This window comes from Candoia aspera, chromosome 1 (genome assembly GCF_035149785.1).
Source record: "Candoia aspera isolate rCanAsp1 chromosome 1, rCanAsp1.hap2, whole genome shotgun sequence".
Classification (NCBI taxonomy): domain Eukaryota; kingdom Metazoa; phylum Chordata; class Lepidosauria; order Squamata; family Boidae; genus Candoia; species Candoia aspera.
The window spans coordinates 20,718,180-20,745,425 of NC_086153.1; the positions used below are offsets into that span (position 1 = coordinate 20,718,180).

Here is a 27,246-nt window from a genome sequence, read left to right on the forward strand (position 1 = left end):
TCTTCTTCTGCTCCAGTCAGGGTAGAATTACCCATTGTGCTAAAAAAGACTCATACACTGTACAAGACTCTCATAAATTGAGGTCCCTCCCTTTGTGCCCTTCTCTGGGAACAATGCTTCCCCCCCACCTTGGATCGGGTACTGTAAGTACTCCTTAGAATCAACCAAAGAACTCAGCAAGAAACTGCCATCCCTATTTGCTGTTGCTTTATCAGATGGATTAGAGCAGTGTTTCTCAACCTGAGCAACTTTAAGATGTGTGGACGGAGAAACACTGGATTAGAGGACCTTCCTCCAAGGGGTTGTCAGAATCACCTGCTCTTGGATCAGCTGCTTGGGAAGGGTGGAATGTTATATGTACAGTACCCTCCAGAAAAGCCCATTGCCATCACAGCTGGCTATTTGAAGAACTATGAAACATTAAGAGCCAGTGCTGGAGTTTTCATGTAGTCTTTTTCCCTTATACCCACTGTATGTAAATTCTGAGGTTTAGGATCATGGTAGGTGGTTCAAATGCTTTTTAGGTTATTCCTCAAATCTGGTAAGCATAGGGCCTGTACAGAGCCTTTAGAGATAGGCAGCATACACATGATGGATGGGAGAAAGGAAATTGTGTGGTTGTACCTTCAGAAAGGTTCCCAATCTCAGATCTGTTTTATTTATCAGGTGATGGAAAAGGCTGTCTCTGCACATTATGCAATTCTTTGAAAGGGCTCAGGGTGGTGCAGACAGATAACAAGAACAACCACCTTGGGTGGTGACACCATTAATAATACATTTATTTTTTTATTAATAATTAAGTTAGAACAACAAAATCTTGGCTACAAGCTCATGAAAGACAAAATCTTTAAAAAGAGATTTTTAAAAAAGGAACAACTGAATGGTACCCATTGCAAGTAGGCCTATGCCACCACTCCTTATAAGAATAAACTCTTTCAAGAGGTCTGACAAGCACTGGGACCCCTGCCAAGGAGGTGGGATCCTGCAAGATCTTTCCCCTTTAGAGTACAGAGCCTCTGCTCCCTCAAGCACCATGTAAGCTGATGGCGCCAGATCACAAAATGAGTAAGAAGCAGATATGCTACAGCCTGGACCTAAATGAAATGGGGAAGGTAGGAGGTAGCTAGAGGTTCATCACCCTTTGGTCTCTTCTCAGGAGTCATAGGACCAGAAATGTCCAGTTCTTACTGCCTCTGAAGGCAATGCATTCCCACTTTTCATGTCATCATTAGTGAAGTTGGGCAGGATTAGCTATTTCAAGTATCATATGGGGTTCATGTATTTACACAGCAGGCTAAGCCACAATAGCCAGATTCCTGCAACATGCTGAGTTGAAACAAAGCAAACCATGTGATGGCTCGGCCCAGTGTATGATTCAGATCACAGAGTTCCCTGCCCATCCATTACTCAAGGGAAAAACTGTTCAACTTTGCCACACAAAAATCAGAATTGGAACATTTAAGCATCATTTGATCTTTAACTGAAGAATTAAAAATTATTTTAAAGTCATTCACACTGACTGAAGACAGCAAGGAAAAACATCAAATAAGTTCCATCAAAAAATAATTATTATTTTGTGACATTTATTCTTGCAAGCTTCCAAAGACAGACAAACTACTATAGGAAAAATAATTTAAACATATTTGTACCCCAAGTGCCCTACCTCCTGGTTCTTGCAAAGAAATATTTGAAAGCATGGACTTTTCATACTCAGAAGGTCAAGCAAGCAGAACTTTAGCTTAGGGAATGGGAGGAGAGATTAGGTATATGAATACTCCAGGTGTCTTCCATGAATATTTATGTTACATTTTTAAGAAGATCTTCCTCTTTTCTCAAAGGAAAAACAGGCAGGATTTTATCCAACAGCTCACTAATCTGCTACCTTCCAACCATTGAGTCCAAAGGCACTGGGATATTTTAAAATGTATGTCAGGTGTCCAAAATGCAAATGGTATTGTATTAATTTTAAGGCAATAATATTAAACATATTAACTACCTGTGTTTAGCCCTGGCTGTTCTGCATTTATTCCCTCCCTTTCAAGCGCACCCCTACCCATCCATCTCCCCTTCTGCCTTTTCACTAGCACTTTGGGCCTGCAAATGAGATCGCAAGATAGAACTGGTTTTCTGCCTGGTTGGGATCTACCCAAAGCAGAACACAGTGGGCTGTTGTTAGCCCATATAGTCCAGAAGAGACTCTGGAATGTGGAAGAGGCATTCTTGCCACAAGGCATTTGCTGGGCCCTCCCCAAACAAGGTTTGCCTGGGTGAGTTTAGTCAAGCAGCAGGAGTCACATGTACAATGGTTGACTTGCAGGCCCATGGCAGACAGAATAGAGAGTTAATCAGTGCCTGCGCTTGACTTATGCACCCCGTTTTACCTTAATGACTGTTGAGTCCAGTCTGTTCTGAAGCCACTTTCTCCCCTTATTTAAACATAGCAGCTTTTTTTTCATGAGTTCTGTTTTGTTTCTAAAGAATCCTAGTTTGCCTGGAAACACAGCTGGGTAAGCACTGGCTGCATGAGATGCCACTGAGATGTTTGCTCAGAGATTCTTCTGGAAGCAGCACAGCCAACTTCGGTGCTGCTAGAATGCTTTGCAGCTGGTCTGCCCCAACTCAGGACAAAAGTGGACCTCAGTGGGCTTACTAAGGTCGAGAAAAGGTTTGAGGCAAGAAGGGAAGAGGAACTCCATACATGTGTGTAACTATTCTTGGCTTGGTTTTCACTTCCCTATGGTGTTGTTTGCCCATGATGGAAAAGTATCTAAGTGGAACATGGCACGACCCCAGCTGTTGATGGCCAGAGTTACGCAAATGATTCCAATGATGTTCATAACAATTCCAGTTTTAACCTGGAGGGGAGAGAAAACAGGAAAGCAATGTGAAGTCCAAAGGTTCTGCAGCTCATTCATAGAGTAGGCAAGAGGAGGAGTGATCAGCCACATGTCAGATGATGATGCTTTTTAACCAGAAGGGAACCACCTCATTCTCCCTGTTCCAGGAATACAGTGTGCAAGCACCCTTTGCTCTCCACTTTGCATATTCTGGGAAATTCCAAAGGACAAGATGAACACCAACAGCCTCCCCCTCCAGGGAGAGATGTCCATTTGGAACTTGCACCACCAGATAGCACAGTCACTGGGGGAATTGTAGCATTGGACCTTCTGAACTTCTCACATACAAACTAGGCTCAAGATTTAGCTGAGCCTCACTATTACCCAGGATTGTTCAAATCAACAGAGATATATACCTATTTTATTTTAAAGGGGAAAAAAAGAATATGATGCTGTTGAATAGCAGGAAGAGTATGGACAAGCTGGTATGAAACAGGATGGGAGCATTTGGTCCACTCTGTCACTGCTCTTTCCTAATTTGATTTCTGTCTTCAAAGTGGGAGTTACAACACTGGTTTTATGGGAACTACAAAGTTAGAATGCATAGATCACTGAACAGCCACTGAGCTTTCTGGTACTAACAGTAGTTTATTTATATTTATTTATTTTATTTACCTATTCGATTTCTATAGCCGCCCATCTCAGCAACTTACTCTGGGTGGCTACAGAAATTGAATATATTCTGCTTTACAGAAAGTAAAAGGTGGTATTTCAACATACTTAGTTCAAAATTAGTAGGAATGCCTCAAAATTTACATTTGGACACCAAACTGAAACTCTAGCTTTACATTTCAAAATGAAGATAAATCCAACTTTTTCAGAACATCTGGTTTGTGTAAGTCTACCTTCCAATAGAAGGAAATTCCCTCTAGCTTTACAGAAACGGCCTGTTGTGTGAGCCTCTGCATACAACAAGGGTGCACAGCTTTTTCTGAGGGACACACAAGGCCTTTGAGTGGTATGCTGAGAGACACAGCCCAAAAAGATAGCAAGATCAGGATGAAAATACATTTTACTTGAGCCAATTTAAACCAAAATGCATTGGCAGCACAATACCTAGCCCACCATGGCTGATATTGAATCTCACACCAATGTCAGATCTGGTTACTATTTCAATGGAAGACCAGCAAAAAATCCCAGGAATGTAAATTAGACTGAAGTGTTAAAAAACAAAGAGCTTCATTTCTATATTCCTGCCAGTTGGACATATCCTTGAAGTTAAAATGGTATTACTAACTCAAAGAAAACTTACACTGAATTACAGTATAAATGGTAACTTCTAAAAAAAAATTCTATCCCGCCTTTATTATTTTTATAAACAACTCAAGGCAGGGAACATACCTAATACTCCTTCCTTCTCCTATTTTCCCCACAACAACAACCCTGTGAGGTGAGTTGGGCTGAGAGAGAGTGACTGGCCCAAGGTCACCCAGCCGGCTTTCATGCCCAAGGCAGGACTAGAACTCACAGTTTCCTTACAGGTGATGACTATATTTGGACTGGCCCCCAGGATGCTGGGAATACCTTTACTTAACTTGTCTTCTTTTTAAAAACTGGGATATGGAAGCCTCTGTTGAAAGCACAATGGCCAGCTTACCATGTCAGAAACGTGGAGATGGCCATACGAGAACACGATGGCATTTGGAGGGGTTGCTACAGGGAGCATGAAGGCGAAGGAAGAACTGAGGGTGCATGGGATCATGACGTACAGAGGGTTGACTTTAATGGACTGTGACTAGAGAGACGGAAACAGAGAGGGAGTGGGAAAGAGAAGAGAGAAACAATTACGGTATGGAACTGATATGTGGAAAGGCATGCAGGTCTGGAGCAGCAAAGGAGTGTTTCAGAGGTCCCCACCACCTGCTTATCCATTCCAAGCTGCCTCCAGAGCAGAGACACACCATAATGGGGTGGCCAAGGGTTTTGTACTCCTTTAAGAGGCCATGACAGGGAGCCAAGGTTGAAAGTTCAGTCTTCAGGAGATCAGTTGTCCCTCAGTGACCAGATTAATGTATACTGGTCTCTGGACTGCCACACCAGAAAGAAAACATAATAATTTCAGCAACACAGGTTGTCCCATAAGTGTGCAGTCTTGGCATAAGAAGCCGTTGGGCAGAATCGTTGTGGTGTTAAACAACTCTGCAACAGGTTGCAATTCAAGTGTAGCTCCTCCCACAATTCCAAACAGTGGACCTCTTTCCAAGTTGGGACTCCTGAAACTAGCAACTTCTACATCAAAAAAAGTAGTCCCTCCCGACCCCCTTCAGCATACTCTTCCCATAGAATAATAATTGCTGCAGTTACCTTGCAATTTGACAGTGTGGTCAGGTTGTACTGAAAAAATGAAGCACACTGCCAGTGTCGGTGGGGGTGTGGTTTAAATATACAGGGCAAGCTACTATATATAAAAAGGGAGCAAACCCCGCATCCACTCCCACTGATGATGTTACCTAGTCAGGTAATGAAACGTCTGCAAGCAAACAACCAAGCTCAGGGAGCACCAACAACTCCACAGTTCAACCCTGAGCCACGTATATTCTCTTCTATTGATAACTGTTAATCTAGTTAACAGATCTGGTTATAAGTGCATTGCGTGAACACAGCCACAAATACCTAACTGAAGTAAATGTATCTTCTATTGCTGTTTATCCTTGATTTTACTTTCTTCCTTTCCTATCCCTTGCACTGAAATATTGTGTGCATGTTACTTTAGTCAGGGATCATCTTCTTTATAATTATGCACACTGATGAAGTTATAGGAGCAACAGCAGCAAATCATCCATTTGGTCCTGCTGCTTTGAACTAATCAGAGGAGAGTCACCTGTTGGAGCCCCAGACTGAATCTGATCCCATAAAAAGCACTGGCTGATCCCTGAGCAGCTAATCCAGAAGCCTGTGGATCATTCATGCATCCTGGTTGGAATGGTTGTATTATGAGTTATAAAATAAAATCTTAGAGATAAATGTAGGCATTGGAAGCAGCTTTACCAGTGATGCAAAGACCGGCAGGAAGAGGGTGGCTGTGGCCACGTTGCTGGTACATTCGGTGAAGGTGGCAATGAAAAGAGAGAGGATAATTGCAATGGCCCAGGGAGGAATGGTATGCAATGGTGTCATCTGTTCCCCCATCCATTTGGACAGCCCTGAAGCCTGGTAGATAGAGGGATAAAAACTTGAGTTAGAAAGCAATCCCCTAAAAGAGAAACATTACAAAGGCTGAATTCATACAATATACAAAACTTGGGTTTAAAAAATGGAATAGCTGTATTCACATATGATTTGCCCAAATAAATAAGCCATGTTTGGCTTACTTTGATGGCCTACCTTACACAACGTAGTATGACAATGGCTGAGTTCCTAAAATATGCTGAACCACAATCTACCCAACCCATTTTAATGCAATTTAATGTAAATCCAGGCATATTCTTCCCTTTGCTCTGAAGAAAAATTGTGTCCTGCAAAAATGGAACATGAGCCATCATAACTAGCCAAAAGTCAACTTCTCCCTAATGGTGGAGAGGTTTTATCAGCAATCACTCTGCCTCAGGTTTAAATGGAACTTCCAAATTCAGAAATAGCGTGTCTCTGCACAATAGGTCTGGGGCCAAACAACTACAGGCTATCAGAAGGGTCTTAATACAATGTTCAGACCAGAAGAGTGGAAATCAAGTCGGGATATGTTTAGCCTAGAAAACAGCTGTTTCTCACATCAATCAAACTGTAGCAGAAGAGGAAGCAGACTCTGTTTTCTACTGCCCCAGAGGGAAGGACTAGAACCAGGTGGTAGGAATTACAGGAAAGCACGTTTCTCAAGAGAAACCGCCTAACACCAGTCTGCTCCAGGCAGTACTGGAAAATCTCTTTGCCGGAGGTATTTAGGTAATTCGGCCAAGGAAACTGTACTGACATCTTGGGCTGATTGGAAGATTGGACAAATGAGGTCTAGGATCCCTTCCAACTCTATGGCTGCATTCATACATACACTTAACCTGGTTATTGAATTAACCCACTTGACAGGCTGCCTTGCTCTAAACCAGCAAAGCAGTTCTTACAAATAGTTTGCAGACTTTAGCCATCCCTATGTAACATAAGCTGCTTTTTAGAAAAATAATGGACTAGCTTCTAAGCCACAAAGCTAAAGATGTGTTATTATGGAGTCCCTGGTGCTCTCTGAGCTTGGTTGTTTGCTTGCAGACATTTCATTACCAGACTAGGTAACATCATTGGTGCTAGAAGGGAGTGGGCTTTGCCCTCTGTTTATATACAGTAGCTTGTCACCCCCACCAACACTGGCTGGACAAGCTACTGTATATAAACTGGGAGCAACCCGCCCCACACACACACAAGCACTGATGATGTTAGCTAGTCAGGTAATGAAATATCTGCAAGCAAACAACCAAGCTCAGAGAGCACCAAGGACTCCATGGTTCAACCCTGAGCTACGCATATTCTCTTCTATTGGATGTATTATTCTATGCACCATTTTCTTCTCGGCCTCGCTGCTTACTCAATGGATACCACAAGTGCTCTGTTAGGCAAGCTTAGCTCACTAAAGAATCTCATGAACCCTTTCCCATGTCTCACCAAACATACTTTTGCTGTCTGAGAGGGAAGGGGACAATCCCGAAGAACAAGTTTCATTTAATGAAATACAAAACATATTATGTACTCTTCACACATACAAAAGAAGCAATGTTCAGTCCCACAGGAGCCACATAAAACCCTCACACAACTCCACATCTATGAGGTATGCACAGGAGAACTTGCTGCTACACCATGCCCAATCCACCTTAAAGTTGTGAGAGTAACCGGCAATGCACATCTGCCAGCTACAGAGGAAAGAGCTAAGAGTCTGCTTCTACTCAGCCAGAGCTCTTCAGCTATGAACTGAAGCACATCAGAATATGAGCCCCAGCATCTATTGGGTGGCCATATACTCTGCAAAGCACCGATGCCAAAAGCCTCTCTGAAAGAAGGGATGTGCCCGGCCAGGAAGCACAGGATCCCCTTTGTCTGGGTCCTGTGTTTCTCTCTCCAGCCAGAGCTCTTTCAGGAGAACAAGGGCAGCCTGTTCCACACAGCCATTGACTGCCCAAACTGAATGGCTGTTATTTTTGTATTAAACCTGCAATTTAAAATGTTGCCAGATGAAGCATGCTGAATAACCAACAAGTTTGCAGCCTAACTATTAGATGCTACTTCCCAAGAGCTAAATTTAGGTCAAGTTCTCCTTGTCCTGATGCCATCAGAATGCCAACAGTAGCTGCCTGCCAATCAGGCAGAAACCTTCTGGGTTGGTGCCAAGCAGCAGGGTAGGGAGCTCTCCCGCCGAACCCCACAGAACTGTACACGGACAGCACTGAATGGTTCGCTGTTAGATGGAACGGCAACCATGTTTTCTGGAAAAGCTAAGCAGAATGTGCTAATTGATCAGGACAGTGTGCTGCCCCAGCTGCATCCATCACCAGCTGTTTTCTAATCAAGGGTTCTCCAGAAAATATAGGCAAGTTTACACAAAGGCTTAAAAACCTTCTGTTCTAAGAGGAAAGTATTGGGCTTTTGCTTTCCTGAAGCTGTATTTAAAACTCTGGAAGCTCCAATATCACCCACAAAGATGGATTGGGGCTTAATGAGTAGGAAGGGAAATTATATTTTGCTTGTGTGTTTACTTATTGAATTTCGAGGCCACCCAATTCCAAAAACACTCTGGTTGGCTTACAATATTTTAAAAATACACAGTTTAAAGAAACATGACTTCCTGGACAAAACTACATAAATAACATCCCAAATAATTCAACAGGGGCTCCACAGACACCCTAATCTCAGGCCTGGGGACAGAGCCAGGTCTTAAGAGAGTCCCAGCACACTTGGGGAGTAAGAGACATCTGTATCTCCATATATATCCTGCAATCATTTGAGGCATGTTGGTGCCTCTTCACTGAAATCCCTCAATTAGACCAGAGGAAACTCCTGATAACAGACTGGCCCTCTGCACTGTGCAGTCTATGGGAAGGTTCCTTGCCAAGGAAAACCTGCTCCTCACAGCAGTCACTACCCACGGGGCTGCGTTTGGGAGTCAGGGCAAATTTTATGCAAACAGAATAACTTGTTCAGTCTAATCTAGAAGTCAGTTGAAAAAATTCCCAGGATTGGGTTCACACAGCACAACCAGTGCTTTATTTTAACCATAGTTTGAACAAGCTACAATGGCTGAATACATATATCACCCTAAGACATAAACCATGATTTATCTTGGTCCATCTATTGCACTAAGCCACAATCCCACAAATACAAGTCAAAGATAAAACTAACCACGCTTAGGATGTTGTGTGAGTACAGCTGCCAAATTTGTAATTGAACTGTTAAGTGTGTCCAATTACAAATTTGGCAGCTGCACTCACACAACATCCTAAGGGTGGTTAGTTTTAACTTTGACTTATTTGTGTGGTTCAACTCGATTTACAAACCCTACCTGTTTGGTTACTTTAGGGTTCAATTATTGTAGAAATACAGAAAGTGGGATTCTTTGCAAATAGAAAACATGTTAATTTAGTCACTGTGTTATGTGAGCAAAGCACAGTAGGATAGGAAAAGAGTTCAGAGAATGGATGGATTCACACAAAATACTGAACCTGGTTACCACAGTATTGGATTTCCATCAGTACATTGGACCGGATTTGCAAAATATGCTAAACCATAAAAAGCTAACTAAGGTTAACACTTGGCAAGCTTAACATGCTGTTGTAGTGCAGCCAGTGATTTTGCACTGATCCATGTGGGTAAGATGCAACCACTGTCAACTGGACTGGGTTTCTTCCTGTATGATGAATGCTACCAGACAGTATTTCTCTTGCCACAAAGTCCAAGCATTAGAGGAAACGGGAGCCAAGGACTTACATCACTTCCTTTGGCTAAAGCAAAGCCACCTCCAAGTAGCAGTACAACATTCCAGGGCATCTTCTTCTGGACAGTGTTCCAATCCAGTAGTGGAGCTGGGAAAAATGGTTCCTTCATACCTGTAGAAAGATCAGGAGAAGCCAGATGTGTTGGATGGGATCTAGGGCTGGAAGCGAAAACATTTCATTGCCAAGTACCAACACTTCCCTTTCAAGAAAGTAAATCAAAGGCTTAATGCCATTGTGAGGAATACATGTTTTGTCTAAACTACACTGTTGAACCAGTCTGGAGAATGGTACGCACTGGTTAAGTTTTTAGGACATAGGTAATACAGTCATATGGTCCCCATCAGTAACACACAATTATAGATGCCTTAGTCAAACTGGGAATAGCTATTTTTATGATCTCTCAGCTGTTTGAACTAAAACTAATCTAAAACTAGGGAATATGCATATTTCAAAACTGCTTTGGAAGAAATGCTTTGGACCTCAAGCAAGCACACCTCTTTTCTATGCATTAAAGCAGCCTGACTTTTTTTTCAATCTGCCATGTAAGTTCTGAAGCACCTCTGAATAATTTTTGAAGCATTCACAACCTTGCTAAGCCCCCACATGACCTAGAACAGGATCATTCTGTTCAACGTGACAACACAGAGCACCATACAGCAGCATTTATCCTAGGTCTCCAAAGCTTTCTGATTCCATCCCTTGAAGAGCAACCTCCTTCCTGCCATGCCTCTTAAGAAGGCACCACTCTCCTGTAGTTGAAAGGCAGAAGATACGGTGCCTGAAAGTTTCCAAGACTGGGGAGGAAGGTAGTGGATTTTCATGCTTTACCTTCCTCAGCCTCTTCCACATCACAGCTGTTCTGGCTGCAGAAACCACATCTAGGCTTCGTGGCAGGAATGATGAAGAGCAGTAGGGCCACAAAAATGGCCACAGTGGCATCTGTCACATACCTGGAATGAGTTTTAGAAAATGACAAAGGAGAACTCAGAACTAGTGCCCATCTCATTTTTCAGCCCCTGAAGCAACAAGCCAACAAGTGGGAAAGGTTCAGTCCACTTCAGCCTTCCTGAGCCCTGCTGCAAAACATCTTGGAGGGTGCACAAGCCACTCTGTATGAGGGGAATCAAGATTCCCATTCCTCAGCCCTGAATCTCCCCTGGAACATGTGTATAATGCTCCGTTTGGTAGTGATTTAGCAAAGCAACAAGATCTCCCTCAGCTTTGCCTCAATTAACCTAATGACTGTGTTTCAACTTCTCTGAAATACAAACAACTTGGAGATCAATTGTATGTCTGACTTGGGTCAATATTTGTCATACGTCTGATGGTATCTCCTGACCTCCCTCCAAATAGATCAAGATGATGCCGGTTGGATTATCTCATAAACTTCCTGCAGAGAGAGGCAGGGTTTGCCCAAAGCTGTTCACTAAGCTTCACAGCTAAGCAGGGATTTGAACCCAGGCCCCTGATGACAACAGGCCACATGCTAACCACTATTGTATACTATAAAGCCTCAGTTGTAACAATCCTGCTTAAAATTCTCTGCTTTCCCTCCATCTGGATTGCATGCTGCTAATTTACATTTATGTCTTCAACGTAAGCAAAAGCAGCAGTGTTCTGCTGATTCACGGTCAACCACCAGCTCAGTGCAATCTGGGAAGCTCCCTACACCAAAGCTCCCTTGGTGTAGACTCAGTCTTTGCAAGGCAGTCGCAACATTCACTCACTCTTTTTGTTTGTTGAAGAGAAAAGTGGCCCAGCCTGGGACGAAGCCCGGATCTCGGGTGAACCAGAGGAGAATCAGCAGTGTGAAAACCATGAGGACGTTGACTTCGGCAAAGGAGATGGGCCCCAACTTTCGGTGCTCCTCCTTCAGCACACTGAGAGTAGCCTTCTCCCTCTCAGTCTTTTGGGTTCTACAACCCCAGGTTTTCTGAAAGCTGAAGGCGGAAGTGAATGGTCAAGCAGCTGGCCAGGCTTTTCTCACCAAGTGGGACAGAGGGCAGATGGTCAGTGGTCACTATTCTCTGGCACTGATCTACTGGCTTTACATGCTGCCTTTGAAGATCGCTCAGGACCTTCAGCTGGTCAGAACTCAATGGCCCAAGAGCTGCCACAAGCATGTTATCATGGTGCTGCAGGCTTTACACTGGCCCCATTGGCTTCCAGATGCAATTCAAACTGCTGCTTTGGGCTCCAAAGCACATACAGGACCATCTCCTCCAACCAAAATTGAACCACTGATTCTTACATCCCAGGAGAAGCTGCTTGTGGTTCTCCACTACTGCAATGTAAAGGGGGCTGAGATGCACACGTGTCTTTTTTTTTTTTAGTAGCTGCTCCTGCATTGTGAAACTGCCTCCCATGAGACCTCAGACTTATCCCCTCATTCCTAATCTTCCAGAAGCTATTAAAAACCAAACTGCTCTGGAAAGCCAATGGTGATTGAGATGGCACCAGTGACTGATCAATAGCTTACTGTTCTTTTTACATTGGCTTATCTTAGTTTATGTATTTAGTATGACCATTTTTTATTTCTTAGTAGAGCACCTCTGAGAGTTCTCTGGATTGCTGTGGATACAAATGGAATAAAATAAATAAACGAAGCAAGGGAACTGAGCAACGCTGATAAGAAGGGACAAAAGTGGACAAGAAACAACAAGCCAGCGAAGGTAGGTGTGTCAGGTCATGTGATCATACCAGTAATTCATTCAGAACAGGAAAAGACAGGGAAGAGAGGGAAAGGAGACAGAGACAGAAAAATGCAGGCCACAGAATCAGGGAGCAGCCAGGATACAGCGAGGAAAGAGTGGAGAGGAAGTGAAAAGTGAATGAAAAAAAAAAAAAGCGAGGAAATAAGATGGTCCAGAAAAGTACTGTATGTGGTGGAAACTACCACTGCAATTTGGGAGGCCTCAGCAGAAGCCAAAACCCAGCCTAGAAGCAAAGGAGATGGCTTGGCATAAGCCAACAGGGATTCCTTTCAGTTCACAGATCTTGGGCTGCATTCATACAATATGCTTAATCTAATTACAGAACTAACTGATTTTTAGATTGACACCACACACTAAGCCTCAGAAAAGGCTCACATTAAAACCAGGCATAGTAAGTTGTGGGAATGTGGTTGTTAGATCTTCAACTGACTTATGTATGCTGTGCAAACGTAGCTGAGCTCGCGAGCTAGCGAGGAATGGTTTCCTCCACACTCACACGCATACTGTCCCTTGTTCAGAGGGAAGGACAACTGGGGAAAATGACCCATAAAGAGACCCCTCTGGAAGCCAAGCCTACAGATAATCTGGCCCTAAAAAATTTCCCTCAAAGCTGAATGGCTTAATTTGTCAACACATTATTCATTCATCCACCCAAAGACTTACTTCAATCCCATGAAGGAAAACTGAAGCCAAAACCAGGCCAGTATCAGCATTAATAACATATTGGGGAAGGCAAATCCAAACCAGGAAGCAAAATTCACGATGCCATCACTTTTTGGAAACAATCTGTTTGGAGAACAGGAGAGAAAAAGAGATGTAATTGTGCCCTGAACTGGTGGTGCAGGGCACACTGAAGGTGGATTGGGATGGGCAGCAGTCAGGTCTGGGAAGCCCACACAATTTGGGGTCCTAGCAATGAAGGAGATTGTGTCCTCTTTCACAAATGGGGATCTGATGGGCAAGATTTGGGTGGATGCTTTCATGAGACTGGGGAAATGAATTTCTCATGGACGGTTGCCAATTCCAAGAAACAAAGCCTCTGTTGGGATCCCAGGAGGAAGGAATGAGTCCTCAGGACAAGGAAAACCATTCCCCACTCTGCTTTTAAAAGTCATGTCTCATCAGGACACTTACTGATGCATCTGGCCTTTCAGGACCAAGTTAGGGCCCGTCCCTGTGAGGGTGGCTGTCCCGCCAATGCTTGCTGCGTAACACACACACAGGGTCATTCCCTTGTTGATACGCTTCTTTGCTACCCTGTCTTGCTCTTGGGAATCATTAGGAAGGTATCCATTGCCTACAGATAGAAAAAACAAGCACTGCTTGGCCTACTACAAATCACCCTTGTGATGAGGAGAGACGGTGGGGCTGAAAGTTTAGAGCCCAAGAACTTCAGAGAATCAGTTCAGCCAGATTTCAGTTCTTTATTTGCTTACACCATATAGGCAGAATCTTGCCAGACTAAAGCTACTCTACCTAACCTAAGGGGAAATAACCTGGGAAGGCTCTAGGGCGGGGCTATTAGCTAAAACTTCCCCCACATTCCAATTCCAGACTGTGTCTCCTTTTAACTTGCCCCCCTCCTTGGAATGTGCTCCCTCCTTCCTGAGAACCAGCATGCATTACTGAAATCCACTACATCAGCAGAAGAACCATTTTTGATTATTCCCACAAAACCTGCTCCCAGTGCTCAGAAGCAGGAGAGAGAGTTTCTTCCTAGTATCTGTCCTAAGCATCTGCTACATGGAAGCATATTCTCTCTGAACGTGGAGCTTTCACTCTGCCATGACTGATAGCTTCTAGTCCAGTGTTTCTCAACCTTGGCAATTTTAAGATGTGTGGACTTCAGCTCCCAGAATTCCCCAGCCAGCCATGCTGGCTGGGGAATTCTGGGAGTTGAAGTCCACACATTTTAAAATTGTCACAGTTGAGAAACAACATTCTAGTCTTTATAGTTTATATGTGTTTAGCCATTTAAACTGACAGCCATTATTACATCTTCTGATAGAAGACAGCTTGCTTTAGATTTCATCAGTGAGAATTGTTCCCAGGCAAAAATGCTGAGGATTCAGGCCTGAGGAACAGAAAGAGTTCAGACATAATGTTTCAGATTTTAATTGGAATCATGGGTTTTGTCAGGAACATTCCAAAGCACTTGGCATGTTAATCCACAGAGACTCAATTTACACATTACAATAAGCCATAATGTGCTGTATTTGTGGGTATATAAACCCAGCTGCTGTAGTTTGCAAACTTTGGTTTATTTACCTACTGAATTTCTGTACTGCCAAATCTTGTGATAAGATGTGTGAGTTCAGTCAGTTGTGGATTATTCAACCAAGCATGGTTAACAGAAATATGGCCCTAGCATGGTATATGAATTAACCAAATAAGCTCAAATCTGTAATATTTGAGACCAATTCGTTAGAAGCACAAGAGTCATTCCCTCCCCTGGCTGAAATGGTGGAGTATAGCTTGGGACAGTGTTTCTCAACCTTGGCAACTTTAAGGTGTGTGGACTTCAATTCCCAGAATTCCCCAGCCAGCTTTGCTGGCTGGGGAATTCTGGGAGTTGAAGTCCACATACTTTAAAGTTGGTAAGGTTGAGAAACACTGGCTTGGTACTCTCCAGTGATTAGGTGGTAATGTCCTTATCTTTGACTGCTTTATTGTCCCATCAGTAAGCAGAAAACACCTTTTATTTCTCTCCGTTTAAGTTATTGCTCTGTGGTGATAAATTATGGGTCCAAAGGCAAAAGGCAGAAAAGTTGATCCACCCCTCTTCAACTTCAGAGGGAAAGGAAAAGGTTCTTCTGTAGAGGAGTGCAGAGAAGAACTTGGAGAAAATATGCAGCAACTGTTAGTAAAACATAAGCATAGCCTAGTTTGGTCTAGTGGTTAAGGCAATGGCTAGAAACCAGGAGACTGTGAGTTCTAGTCCCACCTGAGGCATGAAAGCTGGCTGGGTGACCTTGGGCCAGTTCCTCTTTCTCAGCCCAACTCACCTCACAGGGTTGCTGTTGTGGGGAAAACAGGAGGAGGAAGGAGTATTGGGTATGTTTGCTGCCCTTGTAGCCTCAGAATTCATCCTGTGAAATTAAAATCTCCCCAATGGTAACAAATTAAACAGTAAGCAGGGATCAAGAGCCATGTTGAATCCATCACTGCACTGACAGATATTAATTAACATTTTTTGGCTAGAAAATATATACCAACTAGGAAAATAGAGCCAGTTTGGTCTAGTGGTTAAGGCAACAGGCTAGAAAGCAGGAGAATGTGAGTTCTAGTCCCACCTTAGGCATGAAAGCCAGCTGGGTGACCTTGGGCCAGTCCCTCTCTCTCAGCCCAACTCACCTCACAGGGTTGCTGTTGTGGGGAAAATAGGAGGAGGAAGTATTACGTATGTTCCCCGCCTTGAGTTATTTATAAAAATAATAAAGGCGGGATAAAAAAATCTAAAAAAACAACAGGCAAGTATGAGAAAGAAGCTCAAGACTGCCCTGTCTTGACTCTCTTTGGTATAAGATGGTGGGAAGGAGAAACACTGTCAAGGTTCTGTTACTACAGCCTATATTAATAAAGCAGAGTTCCAGTATTTCTTCTACCTCGAAGGGCTGACATCAAGTTGCTAAAAAGCCATTAATTCCACAGGAGGAATAGCAACAGATAATGTAACTAACCTGGGGTTGCCCTTTATGTTCAGAGGTACTGTTCATGAGTTAAAGTCTTTTAGAATAACTGAATTTATGCAAGTCAGGAGTTTAGTGGATGAACGGAAACAGTAACTTGGACATGCGGTGAAGACTCTGGCTAAGAACGTGGCAGAGTTTAAAGCCTTAGTTATTGAATCACATGAAAAAGGTATTCCTCAGTCCAAACACTCTGGGAAACAGCTGGTCGTAGATGTTGAAACAATGTTGAAATGAAATAAAGATATTCAGGATTAGACTCATATCATTTGCTGTGGTTAGATTTTTCAGATCCACAATACGGGCTCTATCCTACAGTTATCTCGGGAAGAAGGATCTTTGGCATGAAATACTAATAAATTCCAGACTATCTGCCACCAAAGATAGTTCACACGAACAAGTTGTTTAATGGAGCTCTTCTAGCAGCAGGACCCAAAGGAATTAAACGTTTTTTTCCCCCTAGGATCGTCTGTTTAACCTTGCATTCTGGGATAATGCGTTTTTTTTTATCAGGAGACTGCAGTTAATTTATTGGGCTAGGATGAGCTGAAATGGAATAGCAGCAGTCCTTTATGCATATGTGTGTGTGTGTATGTATGTATGTGTGTGTGTATATACACACACACACACACACACACATTCCTTTCACTTCAGGTGTGGTGGGGGCCCTCTGCTATCCTTGTTGGGATGATGGCAAAGGACCAGCTTAGGAAAGACAGTCTTGAAAGTACAGAGGTGCTGAGCCTTGTAGGAGTTTGTAAGTTAAAACCAGCAGCTTGAATTCAGCTTGGATCCCTACTGTAGTTAATGCAGCATCGGTGCAATGCCACTCCTCCCATTAGTAGTCAGACACTGCATTTTGAACTAACTGCAATTTCTGAGCTGTTTTCAAGGTCAGCCTCATGTAAAGCATGTTGCAGTAGTCTAAACAGGAAGTGATGAGGGCAGTGTTTCTCAGCCTTGGCTAGGGAATTCTGGGAGTTGAAGTCCACACATCTGAAACTGGCCAAGGCTGAGAAACACTGGATGAGGGCATCAGTCACAGTTAGAAGGCCTCCTTTCATTAATGAGATGGTCTAATAATTGTATTGCATTCATTAATGTCTATGGGCCTACAAAACATCATCCAGAGTTTTTTACATAGCTGTTTTAAACAGCTTCTTAATTTAACTATGGATCAGATAGTTATGGCTAGATATTTTCATCAAGTTTTCAATCCTTTGTTAGACTGTAATACTAGGTAAAGGTAAAGGTCTCCCTTGACATTAAGTCCAGTCGTGTCCGACTCTAGGGGGCGGTGCTCATCTCCGTTTCAAAGCCGAAGAGCCAGCGTTTGTCCATAGACACTTCCGTGGTCATGTGGCCGGCATGACTACACAGAACGCCGTTATCTGCCCGCCGAAGCGGTGCCTATTAATCTACTCACATTTTCATGTTTTCGAACTGCTAGGTTGGCAGGAGCTGGGACTAGCAACGGGAGCTCACCCCGTCACGTGGATTTGAACCGCCGACCTTCCGATCGGCAAGCTCAGCAGCTCAGCGGTTTAACCCGCAGCGCCACCGCGTCCCCTGAGACTATAATACTACTCCAATTAAATTTCATTCTTGTACATTGAAAAGGTTACTAGCTGAAGTTTAATTTGTTAGATATATGACAAGTTTTAAAACCTTTATAACAAGAATATTCTTTGGCTGGGGGACTCTGGATCTTCCCAGTGCCAGTTCTACCCTTTAACCATTACGCCATACTCAAGATCGTATTTTATATGTACTATCACTATTATTGCACATGCCTCCTGGAAAAAGAAGAATTAAAAAATCTGAACAAGAACATCTGGGTAATGGTTAAAGAAACTTTGAATAGATATGCAAGACAACCTACAGCAGAAGTATACAAAGCTTTTACATTTGCCAAACTGGAATTTAATTCTCTTTCTGCACTTGAAGCCAAAATTGTACTGAATTGCATAAAGCAATGATATTGGGAGTGCCCTGATAAAATTATTGACTTGTTGATTGAAACAGCAGCTTCAAAGTAACATAATCTACACTGTTAAGGATGTGAAGGCCAAATTACATAATAACTTTAACAAATCAGCAAGTTTTTAAAATTATTATTATTTTTTACACTTGACTTTATAATGCTGAGACAAAGGTTACCAGGGAAGAAATTAATTGCTTCTTGAATAACGTTCTTCCAGACAACACACATGATTATGCTGTTTTTTTAGCCACACCTTTACTTCTGCGGGAAACAATAGATACTATTAAATTTTTGACAAGAAAAGCATCCTGGAGCTGATGCTTATCTTACCGAATTGTAGAAAACAGGGACTGAATTTTGTTCCCATATTGTTGGTGGTTTGTAACAATCCTTTTTAAGAAAACTTTTTTTCAATTTATTTTAATGGGGATCAATAACTAATTCTGAAGACTGGTAAAGAGTCTACTGATTATGCACATGATTATCTGATTACTTAGTTAAATGTTGATGCTAAAATTTTGATTCTGGCATGTAGATTACAAATGAGATTACCTTTGCTTATCTACCCATCACAATCTGGTTTTATGAAAGGGAAACAAGCCCTGGATGATATTTGAGTATTAATTGACTATTAATTATACATCTTCAGAAAACTTGGAATCGGCAGTAGAATTTCATTGGCAGTGGAAAAGGGCCTTGGATATGGTGAAGATGAAATTTATTGAAACAAGTTTCAGTCAAATTAATTGGATGAAAATGTAATTGTGTAATTCTTCAGCCAGGGTTGATACAAGTGGAATTATCGCCTCATCTATCAACATGATTCATGGAACTGATCAAGGTATTTCCTCTTACATTTAATTTGATATTGGAACTATTATGCCTGTCTTATTATAGGCATAAAAGCAACTGAATACACAGTTACTATATGCTGATAGATTATTTCTTACTGATAAATATGAGTGTTTTTGCCAAAATGTATTGATATAGTAAAAAAAGTCAATTAATTCTCAGGCTACTCAATTAATTGGACTGTCTCATATACCTCCTGTTGGTTCTAATGTATGCAGGAATATTTGTAAAAATGTGAGTATGAATTGTTTTAAATAAGGGATTGAAAATCTTTTTATTTTTAGATGTAAATATTTTAAATTGTTTATCAGATGAAAATTGATAATGTTTGATCAAGTCTATGTTTAAATATCCCAATGAGTATATGAGGAAAGGTAAATATTGTAAAAGTGAGTATTATTCAAGATGGATATATATATATATATATATATATATATACATACATACATACATACATACATACACACATACTGAGAGGGATTCCTATGATAATACCTTATATTTTAGAAAGATTTATAAGTTATTAAGGAAGCTTTTGTGAAAAAGACAAACTTTTAAATTCTTTGTCCAAAGTATGGCTACTACAGTATATAAAGATGAGCAGTTTAACTTTTCTGATTTTCAGCTTTATCACTGAGCACATATTTTAACCTGTTTTTTTATGGAATTCAAACGATCAAGTTAAAAAGAACTATCAGCCCTAGTCCAGATGTGTTAGACATCAAAAGTTCCTAATTATCAATATTGAAAAGTAGCATTTTGGATTATTCCAAGCCTGCAGGGTTTTCTTTAGTGAATAATTTAGAGCAATATTAGATATTTGCAAGAACTCTGAAATAGTTAGAATATACTATATTGAAAAATCAATGGCTAAGAGTCTGAAAGAATATTAAGTAGGTTTGATGAGACTCGTCCAACAAGTTTTTCTTTTTCATGTTTATTGGAGGACGTTTAAAACCTTGAAGAACATTTAAAAAGAGTTGGTTGTCAAAACTGTTAAAAATATAACATGATGGGGGGGACTTACATATACGATATGGGCTTGTCCAACCACTGCCCTATTTATCCATGAGTTTGTTAATATGCTATTGGGAAGAGTAATATGTTTTAAAGACGTGAACGTAATTTTGGCCCAGAGTCACTTGCTGCAATGGGTGGCTATAGAAATTGAATGAATGAATAAATAAATAAATAAAAATAAAATTATGGTTTTATGAAGAGTAGAGCGTAGGAAAAAAAAATATTTAGTTACAATGGAAAAATTGCACATCCTTTGATTTAATGATTTGCATTTGCTCTCTGTTTGTGAACTGGCCTTTTATTGAAAACATTGATCAGTACTACTATATGTGACCAAGATATATAATGCTGTATTTAAAATCTATGTCTTATATCATTTCTTTGTTCTTGTTCTTTTTCCTCTCAGTTTGTTTTTGTTTTTCTTTTTGTATTTCTGCATGTTCTTCTTATTTCTATATATTAAAGCAATTAAATATGCATCTATGTAACCAGCTAAAGATAACAAGGGGCCACAAAGAGCAGGAAATACAAAAAGTACACACCGCAAAATTCTTTTTTGCCCTCAGTGGCCTCTGGGCCCTACATGTGTCAGCCAACTGATAAATCTGTTTATCTTTAAGAGGACGCAAGATTCTCATTTACTTTCACCCATATCATATCTGTGTCATTGCACTCTCCCCTGTTTAGTCCATGAAGTATGTAGTATTTTTGTAGCTTAAATCAGTAGCCCAGGTTTTCCTCATAAGCTGCCAAGGACGTAAATCCCAAATGAATTCCAGAAATGTTGTTTTCTTCTATCTGCTGGGGTGGGAACCCACTCACCTTGCACTGAGGAGAGGCCCGTGGACACCTTCCCTTCCAATTCAATAGTATTGTTGATGTGTCCAGCAGTGGCTTCCGTGACCGCCATGTTTTGCGCTGAACTGTTCATCTCGTCCAGAATGGCCTGGACGATGGGAACCATCATGGCAGTGGTTGCGGTGTTGCTGATCCACATGGACAGAAAGGCGGTAACTCCCATAAATCCCAACATCAGGCTGGAAAGGGACACAGTGGGGGAAAGAGTACCTCATAAGTTTGGGACACCACATCTATACCTAGGTCTCTTTGCTGCCATCTGGTGGTGATCTGGGTTTTTGCTGCCCAGATCTGGAGACTCTGTCAGCTCAATGATTTATTCCAGCCTTTCTCAATTTTTTGACCCTGGACCCTTGAAATATTTTTCAGGCCTTGGGGAACCCCTGCCCATTCAGGCTCAAATACAGGCCAGAAGTTACAAAATTATTATATTGGTTTCATGTGTAGGCCTGTATATATGCATTAACATTCATTCTTAAACTAAAAATAAAGAATGAAACTTACCTCTTTAATGGGAAGTTGCCCGAATTTGAAATAATTTTTCAAATAAATTGTGATCTCCCAGTGACCTCTCGCGGAACCCTGCTCTATTCAATGAAGATTAGTTCCTTGGGATCAAACTGAAAACCTATGGATTTCCCCCTGCTCTGACTGAGTACAACCAGGGCCTGCATATTCAAGAGGGGGAAAAAAAATCTCCAGAAGTGCATGTGCCATTTTTGCATAACAGCCTTAATCTCCTCAACATGTTTAATCCAACCTGGCCTAACTTTGGGAAAAGGGGGAGAACAGTTACTACTTACAGTGCAGGCTTCACACCGACAATTAGTAACACCCGGAGCGCAATCCGCTTGTGCAGGTTCCAATGCTCTACAGCCACAGCCACAATCAGGCCCCCAACAAAGAGCATATTTGTGTCCTTTAGGTACTGCATGCACACCTGAGAGGGACAAAGGATGGCAAACTTAATGTTCTCAGTGCGAATGAACATTTGGGCACATGCTTGCCTCCAGATTTAGAAGGAAGGAAGCTTTGATACAGGACTGGGAGCCAACGCTATAGGAATTTATGCTATGCTATCCAATCCACAGACACCGTTTCTATCCCCTCTGCTCTTTTTTCCTGTTCACTTCTAACTGAACAGGACCCCTGGGTTTGTACAAACTAGACTAGATTAAATGAGGCTGAATATTCTTGGGTTCAGTATATAGTTGGAACCCAGCCCTCATCCTAGCATATTGTGTGAATCAGTCCACTTTGTTAAGTCACCATAGTTTACTGATCTGAGAAAAAACCAATTACTTGAACATAACAAACAGCTGAACATAGCAACTGTGTTCTGTTAACCCATATTTAGGGTTTAAAGTGTCCTGTGTGTATGCAGTCAATATTTCTAAACTTCTTTCTCAACTTCTTTCCACTGGGTAAGGATTATAGGATTTTGCTCCTCCAACTTCAATTCTTGTTTTCATCTGAAAGCTAAAAACCCCCATAAAACTCTATGATGAAAAGGTTGTTACCAACATTGCCTTTGCTCCCTACCGTTCTGGATTCCAGGATGCCAAACAACGGGAATAAAATGACTGGCAAGAGACTTGTAACAGCCAAAGGAATCACCTCTGTGCACCAGTACACAGCCATGAGAATGATCACATAGCCACCTTTGGCCTCCTGTGGACAAGGAAGCACACATTCAGACACACAGAGGCAGACACAAATATCTGTAGCACTTTAAACTCTGGATCACAAGCAAAGACATAAGGGTTTCCTTTGTCTACAACTTAACCCATGACATACAGCTCATCAGCACACCATTTCTGGTCCCAGATGCTACCCCAACTCATTTTTCAGCCTTTGCTCTGGAGAGCAGCTCGTGACATGTTGCATGTTGCACAAAGTCTGGTGTTGCCTTCAAGCCAAAAGATGTTGGGCATTCCTGCCCTAAACAAAGGGAATGGGGAGGGGGTATATGACTTTGGGGACACTAAATGATCTATCCTAGTCTAAGAGGTTAGTGTCCTTAAGAGCTACTAGAAGCAAATAAACCAATCCTTCACTTTTCAGGAGCCACCAGCAGCCCTGACTTCCCCATCTATCAGGACCAGCACTGATCATTCCTCTAGAGCAGGTTTTCTCAACCTTGGCAAGTTTAAGATGGGTGGACTTCAACTCCCAGAATTCCCTAGCCAGCAAGGGAGTTGAAGTCCACCCATCTTAAACTTGCCAAGGTTGAGAAACGCTGCTCTAGAAGTTACATCAACCATCCAGTGCATGGAGAGGGGGGGATTCCCCCACCTTCACAAGCCCCTACCTGTAATCAGAATGAAGATGCTAAACCACAATTAAAGTGCCCACAACTCAGACAATGTCGCATACACATGCCAGATTAAACTGCTGATGAGAGAGTGAACTAGTCTGGAATTTGTCAAGTCAATTTTCTTGTGGGAAGACTAATTAAGTGGCTATAAATGGTGTTTTGAGGCTCTTTGGTGCAAATACCTCATCCTTGTCAATTTGCCTGTGCCCAAAATGACTATGTATAAAGCCTTACTCGAGGGCAACAAGTGGATTCATGCCCTACCAGATTTGTAAATTTCTCTCTGGACTAAACAAGTGATTTTCACCAATGCACTAGAATTTTATATTAACCCTGACATGCCTGATGGGAGGGAGGATTTATTGGGTAATTGCCACAAACAGTCTTAAAGCAGTTTAATGACTAAGAATGTAATATGCCTTTAAGAAGAAGACGTTTTGTTATTTTTGTTGGTACAGACTAATGCCTCTGTTGCTTCTCTAGAAATTACTGTGTAATGTTTGTCTTGTTGGTGGGGTTGTGTGTGCGCATTCATGTGCAAAACAGACTTCCATAATTTTGCTACTAAAACAAAAATAGATATTATTTGGGACACTTCTATTCTGCTCTCTGCAGCATAGACAGGCAACCTTGTGCCCTCCAGGTATTTTGACTTTAAAATTCCCCAGCCAGCATGGCCAATGGCAAAGGGATGTGGGCTTCCACAAATATTTGGAAGGCACCAGATTGATTATCCACATTTTACAGATTCTCTTGGACAGATGTAGACCCAGTGGTCTAATTGTTAATCGGATTTCAGGCCTGTATGTTCTGCTTATTTCAATCATTGGACAGTATCAGCTGAAAATCTCAAATGATTCTCAAGTCCTTTGTAAAATGTTTCCAGATCTTATCTATATTGTACTTCACTACTTAGCAGATTATTCAGTTGTAGCTTCCCCTGCATGTACTGGAGAAGAATACACTAAGACGTACGTGCAGACCCAGAAGAAGATCTCTGTGCATCTTAAACCCTTAGAAAAAACTGTCTCCTTTCTTACTTAGAGCAAATAATTGATTAAAAGGTCAAAGACACAAGTGAGGCTTAGAAATTAACAAGCCAAAGTTGAGAAAAACTAAGGGAGAGACACGTCTCATAAGAAATGAATGGCTGTAACTGGAGTGAGAAAAGGCCGAGTGCTGTGGGTGGTTAGCCCCCAGCTTTCTGCAGCAACAGAGGAAAGGCGGTGTTAAGGGGACAAGCATGTCCCATTACAGAACACTGCAGAGTGGAGCTGAAAGCAAAACACTGCTGGCAGATCCATGCGGGCAAAGGTCTTCACAGATCCTCTCGTACACAGGGTAATACGTGTTAGAATTCACCATGTGCCAAAGCAGGCAAGCTGCAGTCTGGATGGACCTGCGAAGTCCTGGTCCACCCCAACTTTCCCTCCCCTGGTGGCCAGATACAGCAGCCCCACCCAATCCCGGATGGGCCAGTGTGAATTTGGGAGTCTGTTCTTCGTTTCATCAATCCTAACAAGAGTGACTCCTCATTCCAATCAGTAGTGCAAAGGGTTTGAACAGAATTTTCACTCTGGTAAATATTTTCAATATATGGCTGGTCATCTCCACCTGCCTTTTCCCACTTCTCAGGATTACTTAAAAATCATCAAATTTGAATCACTGTACATCAACATCCGGACATTAATGTGTGTGTTAGGGGAGAGGGTACGGCGTGCTTATGCAGGGGGCTTGTCCTGAAGCAGTCTGCTCATATGGGGTGCACTCTGCTGCTGCGTGTTTGTCCCCTGAGCAACTGCCTCTGATCACAAAGATTTAATTTGGCTATTACCTATGAATTTTATGTTTTAATCTTGCCCTCATCTCAGTTCTAATATTATGAGAAAAGAGAAAAATGCTTCTATCCAGTTTCTCCAAACTACTCGTCCTCGTTAGGTCTCTATTCCCCTATCCCAGTGTTTCTCAATCTTGGAAACTCTAAGATGTATGGACTTCAGTTCCCAGAATTCCTCAGCCAGCCAGCTGAAGTACACACATCTTGGAGTTGCTCAGGTTGAGAAACACTGTCCCATTGAACAAGGAAACCATCCCATATAGAGGGAATTTTCAGCTTTGCAAAGCTGAGACAGGCTGCAACTTTGCCCTCTGAAGGCTAAACTTCCAGATCCAAAGGCCCGTATCATTTCCCAGAAATCAGAAATCCTGACTTGATGGTTGTCAACCTGATTTAAGGAAAAACAAAACTGGATCTCTGAATGAAGCATTGCTCTTTTACTGATGTTTTAAACTAGTGTTTCTCAATCTTGGCAGCTTGAAGATGTGTGGACTTCAACTCCCAGAATTCCCTAGCCAGCCATGCTGGCTATAGAATTCTGGCAATTGAAGTCCACACATCTTCAAACTGCCACGGTTGAGAAATGCTGGTTTAAACATTCCAAACCCAGAGAAAAATGACAGGCCGAGATATATTCTGAAAAGCATTATGTGATTAACTGTCATAAGAGGTGAGCCACAGAGACCAAAATCCAGACTTCCTGCTGGATCACTCAGACCAAAAGATCTGCTATCTAATCTCTCCTGCAGCCAACAATATGCCCCAAGCAGTTCACAGTCAGGGTAGGAAGAGGATGGTCTTCCCTGGTTATTAGTGCCCAGCTTCCTGTACCCAGAAGCTGACTGCTCCTGTACAGAGAAGTTCTGTACTTAGCTGCTATGATTATTATCCGTGAACAGACCTATTCTGCAATGCTTATTTTGTCTCTAGCTTTTTTATTATAAGTCTGCCCCTTACGACTGCTATTCGTAACAAAACGTGGTTTTCGCTATTTCCCACAAAGCCAGCACCATCCCTACGGGGTGGAAAAATATCTCCCCTTTTTCGCCACAAAAGTCAGCATTTTAAGGTAGACTGCATCGGTCGACGGAGGCTTTATGTAGCTATCACAGCTTTAAGAGGCCGTTCTGCCCAATGGGGAGTTTCCTCCACCCCGCTGCCCCAACAACTTTACATGGGCTTTCTTCTCCCTGCGGGGAGAAGGTGCCGGTGCTGTTTCCCCAGCAAACCGTCGGCAGGATAGTCCCACGTTCATTCTCTTTCTCCGTTTCTTCCGATAAACGGAGATCGGGGCGCTCCCTCTCTCGTTCGGTCCAGGGCTCTCACCCCCGTCCGCCAAGAAGCGAACGCCGTTTGGTTCAGGAGCGCGCGCCAACCCCGTCGCCGACGGCATCCGGGCGGGCTGGTAGCGTCTGGCTCCGCAGGGCGAAGAACCATCCCGAGAGATCCCCGGCAGCCTGGGGATTTTCGAGGGTGCAGAGTGCGCTGCGCTCTCGCGTCCCCGGGACGGGGCACCAGCACAGCCGAGAGCCGATGCTCCCTCCGGCAACGCAGCGAACCGGGCGCGCCGCGGACCTACCGGAGTGGCGATCAGGAGCGGCAGCGGCAGCAGAGCGAGCGGCGTGCCGAAGAGCGCGACGAAGGTCTTGTAGCGCAGCAGCGAGCGCAGGAACGGCGGCAGCGAAGGAGCCATCTCCTGGAGAAGCGGGGAGCAGCTTAGACGGGGCGGGCGAGAGAGCGTCCCGGCTGCCACCGGGCCTTTTAAACGGCGCTCCCCTTGCGCGCCAGCCCCGGCCCCTCCCTCTGCCCGCCCCCCGCTCCCCGCTCCCTCTCTCTCGGGAGGCTGCGCTTCCCAACTCGTCGGGGTGCCTTTGCCGACGACCCTTCTCTGCCTCGGGGGTCAGCGGGCCGGCCCCTCTCGGAGCGTCTGCAAGGCGCCCCTTCGAAGCAGACACCCGCGGCTGCGTATCTTGCCTCCATGCTGCCTTTCCCGAATCTTTCCAGGACGGGGGCTGGAAAGTGCCACAAGCTTCTCGCCCGTCCTGTGAACCAGGAATTTCCCCAGCCAGGCCGCCTGTCGCCGCTTCCAACGGTGTTCGAAGGCTGCCGAACAGCTGAAGAAGGTCAAGCAAACGACACCGGCTAGTCCGGGGCGGGGGCGAACGTGGCATCA

The 27,246-nt window shown here is 43.0% G+C and overlaps 1 protein-coding gene across 2 annotated transcripts; it reads right to left on the reverse strand.

Moving 5' to 3' along the window:
* Positions 1–1,550: 1,550 nt before the first annotated feature.
* SLC13A5 (solute carrier family 13 member 5) lies at positions 1,551–26,816 on the reverse strand. Of its 2 annotated transcripts, none has more exons than XM_063299324.1 (12): positions 26,653–26,816; positions 22,462–22,590; positions 21,723–21,859; positions 20,884–21,098; positions 13,651–13,813; positions 13,180–13,302; positions 11,530–11,742; positions 10,631–10,752; positions 9,795–9,913; positions 5,886–6,047; positions 4,495–4,632; positions 1,551–2,855 (listed from the first exon to the last, which is right to left on the reverse strand). In XM_063299324.1, the coding sequence occupies exons 1-12, from the start codon at positions 26,764–26,766 to the stop codon at positions 2,727–2,729; spliced, it is 1,764 nt and encodes a 587-aa protein (XP_063155394.1). In that variant the 5' UTR covers positions 26,767–26,816; the 3' UTR covers positions 1,551–2,726. The 2 variants fall into 2 exon arrangements, with proteins under 2 accessions (XP_063155394.1, XP_063155402.1); XM_063299332.1 differs by lacking the exon at positions 1,551–2,855 and adding an exon at positions 3,288–3,423.
* Positions 26,817–27,246: the final 430 nt, after the last annotated feature.

Excerpts from the sequence above, each read along its gene's own strand:
- SLC13A5 (XM_063299324.1), bottom strand. The coding sequence starts at position 26,766 with ATGGCTCCTTCGCTGCCGCCGTTCCTGCGCTCGCTGCTGCGCTACAAG. Across the intron at positions 22,591-26,652 it reads CGCTCCTGATCGCCACTCCG|GAGGCCAAAGGTGGCTATGT; the intron begins GTAGGTCCGCGG and ends CCTTGTCCACAG. Across the intron at positions 10,753-11,529 it reads CTCTTCAACAAACAAAAAGA|GTATGTGACAGATGCCACTG; the intron begins GTGAGTGAATGT and ends AACTCATTCCAG.